The sequence below is a fragment of the Mya arenaria genome, chromosome 5 (genome assembly GCF_026914265.1).
Source record: "Mya arenaria isolate MELC-2E11 chromosome 5, ASM2691426v1".
Taxonomy (NCBI): domain Eukaryota; kingdom Metazoa; phylum Mollusca; class Bivalvia; order Myida; family Myidae; genus Mya; species Mya arenaria.
In genome coordinates, this window is record NC_069126.1 from 22,545,409 (window position 1) to 22,552,098 (window position 6,690).

General features: G+C 33.6%; 1 protein-coding gene across 2 annotated transcripts; it reads right to left on the minus strand.

The window, feature by feature from the left end:
* Nucleotides 1–2,382: 2,382 nt before the first annotated feature.
* LOC128233592 (uncharacterized) lies at nucleotides 2,383–6,690 on the minus strand. 2 transcript variants are annotated; one of them, XM_052947332.1, is made up of 6 exons: nucleotides 6,411–6,690; nucleotides 5,972–6,280; nucleotides 5,235–5,528; nucleotides 4,893–5,024; nucleotides 3,315–3,412; nucleotides 2,383–2,616 (listed from the first exon to the last, which is right to left on the minus strand). In XM_052947332.1, the coding sequence occupies exons 1-6, from the start codon at nucleotides 6,640–6,642 to the stop codon at nucleotides 2,512–2,514; spliced, it is 1,170 nt and encodes a 389-aa protein (XP_052803292.1). In that variant the 5' UTR covers nucleotides 6,643–6,690; the 3' UTR covers nucleotides 2,383–2,511. The 2 variants fall into 2 exon arrangements, with proteins under 2 accessions (XP_052803292.1, XP_052803293.1); XM_052947333.1 differs by lacking the exon at nucleotides 3,315–3,412 and having other exon boundaries at nucleotides 2,504–2,616.

Consider the following 6,690-nt stretch of genomic DNA (forward strand, 5'->3'; position numbering starts at 1 on the left):
TAAATTAAGGCAAGTAAAAAGGATATCTGTCTTTCAACAATAGAAATGTCATACTGTCAGTAAAAATTCAAACTGTACGTTATTTTAGTAACAGCTGAAAAAGAGTGCAATAGCTAAGCATTCCATTTTGATAGCATTTAAGTCCTTAGAAAGACCAATTAGCTTAACCTAAAAACAAATTATTAAAATAAACAATTTACATGATAGTTTAATCGTTTGCAGAAACAGTCTTCTGAGAAATTAAAAATGGTTTTACAAAGTAAACACAATTTTCTATAACAATTTTCCTACTTTATGTTTTCACTGTAAAGCCATGCAAAGTTAAACAAATATTCAAAAATATATTGTTACGCTTATCTGACATGAAATACTTCGGGTAAAATCAACCCCACATTCAGGCATGGGTCAAGTTTGTACCTTAGGTAAATTTACCCCCATGTATATGGCTCTTGAATTGATTGAAATATACAAACTTTACAATGACCGAGGTATAAAAATATTAGCTTTTGTCTGATCATTACCAAATTTTATCGACATGAGTTTTGGAAAAAATATCTGAGCCATGCTAACTAACAAACCAAGTCACTTTAGAGTTATAGCCCTTACATGACACAAACTATATACATAGTGCGCGCTGTAACTAGAAGAGCTTAAGTCTTATCATAACACAATTTTGACAATTTTTGTATGGGCAGAATATATCGGCCATGTACGATAACTGGTCATGTCACCTCCGTCACGTTGCACTTACGACCCTCGAATGACGAAACTTACACAACCACCTCTGTAACTGGATAAGGTTTTGTTCGAAGATTCACCAATCATGACAATATATGCATTGGCAATTTATCTCCGACATGTTCGATATTCTGCCTCGTATTCCCCTACACTTCAGAAATCAGTCGCTGAATTGTCTAAATTACACAAAGTTTTGACGGGCGTATCTTGTGTCAGCTTGCCACTCTGGGTGAATGATTATGCCACTGAACAGATAAATAATTAATTAAGATTGGCTTAAAGACGTATCGTGAATTGTTTTGGGTTCCTTCTTTATTCAATAAAAATAGTGGGTGCATATTCACTGTTATTAATCGGCTTATTATATTTTTATAACGCGTATGCATTTGCATTCCCCCATATGGCCCTTTCTTTTATTTCTCTAAAATTTAATGATACGTATCATTAGCTTAAGTAAACTCAGTTAAGTCATGAAACCGAACATTCTTTCCAGCCTTTCAGATTAATGAAGTAAATAATAGTTAAAATCAAATAGGTGTTTGTTGTATAAAATATAACCACAGTTGTTTGAATCACGTTAAGCATGTGTCAGGGTGCATTGACAGTGTTTGCAATTATCAATATGGTCATTAAATAGATCGATGACAACAATACCCTTTTCAAGAGTAATAATGTATAAGATGCATTGTTTGTGAGTGTGGTTATACTCAATTGTTCCTGAGGCGACATGAATTCATTTGTTTAACCGATGCATAGTGCAAACTATTAATACTTCGACGTTACTGCAATTGTTAACTGTGGTGGTTTATCGTTGTTTCATTATAGGTATTAGGCAGTTCATTAAAGCAATATATATTTGGTTGACTTTGTTTCATTTGATCGCCTCTAGTTACCATCTGAAAGCGAAATCTGTATACGAAAAAGATAACATGTTTCTCACATGTATGTCATAAACGTAAGCTGGTTAAAAAATAAACATGCATTTTACACCGAAACCATCCAAACAACTTAAATAGGGATAGTTGTTTTAAACATGTCATAAATCTCATTTATGTGGCCTTCCTTAGATTGATTGTTACATATTTGATTTTATCGTTAACAAAAGAAGGATTCATAAGACACCACCACAATATATACGATATATAATATTTGACCTTTTCCGATGCTGGAGTAATTTAAATGTTTATATACACTTTCAAAACACAATGTTTCTTTTTTATAAAAAACAGACTGATCAGATAACTTTAAAGAAGGCAGGTGTGATGGTTTCTTTGTAAATTTAGCTGTTTAAAGTTTCTTTCCTCTTTGCGCTATTGAGGCGAAACACATAAGCGGGCGATTATAAGGAAAGCTATGACACAAACGCGCGATTTATTTCTTAACTTAAATATACCAAACCCCTCCGATAGCATAACCAAAAGAAAACAAACAAGACGTTTGAAGACAAGATAGAAACATAACCTGATCAAACATAAATGATAAACTATTTATTTCTATTCTTTCGTTAGGATTTACCGCATCACATATTTCAAAACGTATTCAAATACATGTTCATGATTTGTGGCCATCCTTTTACAGCAAAATAAGACCCACAATCAGCAAAATCGTCAGGAAAGAAGCATTAATTGATAGTTCACCAATAATTACAAATAACTAGTTTTGTTATTTGTTCGTTAAGAATTCCACAGCACTTATTGTCGTATTCAATTGAATACTCCTTATCTACACATTTTTTGTGAACACTCTTAAGTAATATGTGTTGATCCTGACATATCAATGTATCCTGATTGGCCTACTAGTTGCTTTTCTTGAGATTGGTGTCATATAATCTGTTGACTCTGCAGAAGCACTCCTCTGTCGACTAAAGGTCATGGTACTCTGCAATAAGATATATATATATATATATATATATATATATATATATATATATATATATATAATATATATATATATATATATATATATATATATATATATATATATATATATATATATATATATATATATATATATATATATATATATATAAATCAAGCAGCGCAATGCGTTACACAGCGAGCACGTTGGCAACTGAAGTGATTTAAAAGTAAATTAAAGTTATGACATCCACGTTAACTGAAAATAAACTATATTCCAAGTGTGTTGATTGGACTGTAAAAAAACTGGCCAATGGACTGAAGGAATCGCTAATGTTTGCGTATTGACAAATAATGAACGATATGGAATACGGCCCCTGGTGTTATTAATAAACTTGAAAATGAGTTTCATTTGAATACAAATACCACACAAATAACGTAAGAAGAAATACAAATTAAAATGCAATTTGATTTAACTTTTCTAAATGAATTCACTCTAGATTTAGCTAAGTAACTATCGTCGGCACGATGCTCTGCGAGAGAGTCGTCATGTTTTTTTTATGGGGGAATCCGGAGTACCCGGACAAAACCCACTGGTCCCGCTTGGTGACCACGAACCAATATTACATACACCCGGGCCATTAAGATTTGATGTTGTTAAAAGAATACAAATGATATTAGTTTTTTTGTTAAACTTTCTAAGAAAAGAAATCCATATACTCTTATTGCGGTGTCTATGGGATCATCTATAGTTGAATACACTGGCTCATGTTTGTTCATATTAGACCTTGTCTTATCTCTGGCGCTCGCCTGGTAAACTATAACAATTGAAAAGTACAGTGTAGGGCACTCGCATCGCAGCATTCTATATCAAAATCCTTACGACAAGTGTACGTTCGTTGACAATGGTACTAGACTCATATTTTAGTAAAAAAGTTTTAAAATAATGTTATAACATACACAATTTTATTGTTTAATCAAAACGTTGTCAATGATCAGAATCAATGAAGGCGGTACTTGTTTTATGTATTGTGTTTACTAAGAAAGAATGTATATATAGGATCTGACACGAGTTGTCATTTAATACAGGATTTTATTAACAATTTGTTAGTTTGCGAGCCTCTGGCGAGCTTAATAACACTTTTCATGGACGAGTTTAATAAAATAATCTTGAATAAAATGACAAAGAGTGTCAGATCTTTTTTTATCACATGTTTTTATAACTTATTTAGTTCCACTTTCTGAACACATTGTTTGACAGCCAAAGTACTCAGAGTGGAATGCCATCGATGCGCCATATAAATAAGTCCAAATTCAAATGACAAAAATACAGGCAGTTATCAAGTTTTAATTCAGATAAAGCGCTTTACGTGTCACAAATATAAAAATGTGAAGTGAAATATCCAACACCATGAATAACGGACAATTATAACCAAAAAACAACAACAATAAGTACACAAGTTGATGAAGTCACACTGAGAGAGTACACGCATTTACGCGGTTTATGTGACCTACATCGGTCTGTCAAGTTTTACTGTGCACGGATTTAAAAGTTATTCGCTGTCGCTTTCTACGATGATTTTGCAGCGTTTTCGTTGTGTTCATGGAACATTTTTAGCTTTTTGTATATATATTCATGGAGTTTCACAAAATACAGATTCTATAATGCCTAACGTTGATGTTGAAAAAGTTCCACCAAGAATGTTTCAAGCGAACATGATGTTCTAGCCGTCACGGAACGTGTAATTAGAATATTGTGCTGCGGAATTCGTTTTTGTGTTTTTGGTAAACGACAGCTGATTAAACTGGCAAGCAAATGGCATAGATTGCATATTGCTTGGATTTGTCAAGATGAAGATGTTTGAAATGTTCTCTTGTTGTTTGTCACTAATGTGGCTGTAATTGTTGACTGACTGAATTCAGAATATTTCTGTGACTAGTGATCTGCATTATCTGGTTTGGCGGATCATTGTTTTTGGCGAAAGTTGTTAACAAGATGCTTTATGGCACTATGATTCGTTAGCCATCTATCTCCCGGAAGTCCTACAGCTTCATTATTGAGGTAAGTATTGGTTGGCGTTTAAAACCATTTTAATGTTTCAAACAATGCGGAGGGATATCTAGGTCGCGTGTGGTTAGTCTAGCCAATAGAATTGTCTGATATGTTATCTTACACATGTGTAAGATAAAAAAAATATTCGTAATGGGTATATTACACGGAAATCAAGGGAAAGCATGTGATAAAAATATATAACACTAACGTTAGAGGTAAAAAAATGCATCATTGCTTTGTTTTACCGTTATGTTGACGTCTTTTTCGTAGACAGCAAACAAGCGTTATTGTGGACATACTGATAAATGCCAAACTACCGGCGATAATTGGGAGCCAGAAGCTAACGAAAAGCGAGCTTTGTTCTTTATTCTGCATACCTGAAATATCAACCGTTTTCCTGTTTTCATGACCACATTACAATTTATGTTTTACTCTTCAACTAAATATGTGTAAGTTTTATCTTCAGATTCGATTTATAATTACCATAACATAAGAGTTCCGAAGCATAAAATATACTCAAAAAATGAAAAGTTCAAGAATACTTAATCAGATGTGAAAACTAGAACTAAGCCTTACTACATACGTACAGCTCATAAGTATTGGCTTGCAAATAGACCTTCCAATATTGTTGTTCCCAATCCTTGATGTGCAACACATTTCTGTTCCATTCCATTCCTCAGAAGCAGTTTTAAGAGTTGCTTTGCTGGAGAAGGTGTTTTTTGAACGATCATATTCATCTTGTTGTTGCACTTTTAATAATCTGTCGTTTACACGAATTTCAATCATTTGAACCGGTCGAATATTATTTATTTCACAAGTTGCAGTTGAGTCATCGCCATAGAAACAACTTGGTTCTATTAATGTTGGTCCCGTACCAAACTCTTAAAATCAATAAAATTACAATATTAAGTAACTATCAACTTTAATTATTCATCGGGCCCATCGTTTTATAACCGGTACTATTAATCAATGCAAGTTTGTAATGTTTATTACCCTGAACACAATTAATTGAACGTTTTACTTGTAAATTCATAGTGAGCAGCCGACCACCTGTTTAAAAATATATATTATTAAGCTTTTAACGAACGCTAGAAAAATGCCTGTTGATAAATGAAACACATTTATTATTCAGAGTATGTATACAAAGATTGAAGGGAATTTAAAACAATAAAAAAGTAATTAATAAACATTGAAGGCAGTGATTTAAAAAACACGTTGCGTACTATCCTGTGGCTAATGAGATGTTACGAGTAACATCGAATGAAATATGCAATTATGCTACAGAGATAACGCTTTTAGGTAAACGATAAGGAAAAACCCTAACCTAAATAGCACAAATGTGCTGTAAACTCAACTGGAGCCTTATTGGCGCTGTATACAACTTTACAGGTTACATTACTGCCAGCCATTTCCTTCTTAAGGCGGAGTCGGGTGTGGTCTAATTTACGCAACTCTGGCTCTTTCCCATCAGCTAAAAGTGGTAATACCTTGCCTCCAACACTAAAGCTAACACTCACAGGATCTATTCCCGTATCTGTCTTGCAAAATATGTCGATACCAGCATCAGCGTAAACACATTTTGTCTTAAAAAAGTCTCCATACTGAGGCCCGACAACGACAGAGTTTTGTGGAACTACAAAATACCATATCATAATATAACAAACTACTGATGCAAATGAAATGTCAACATATAAGCTAAAATCGATTTGAAGTATTTATAATTTCTTATGATTGCCCAAGAGTAAGATATATATACTCCATACCATCTAAATCCAGCTCTGTTACTTGTGATTTCATGGATGGTTTGTAGGCATATTCGGCGTAAAAGTACGTGTTATTGTAAACAGCCTTTGCATTAATGAGTGTAAAATAGTATGATCCATTTTCCGAGAACTGAGTACTGTCATTTTGACTGTTAGCGACCCTGAACTCAGCTGATCCTGGTTGAAGGTATTTCCAAACGACGCCACCCATCCACCCATCACGTGGCTCCATCTTCAGCGTCACCGGTCTGTTCACATACGATGGCTTGATCAATGTAAT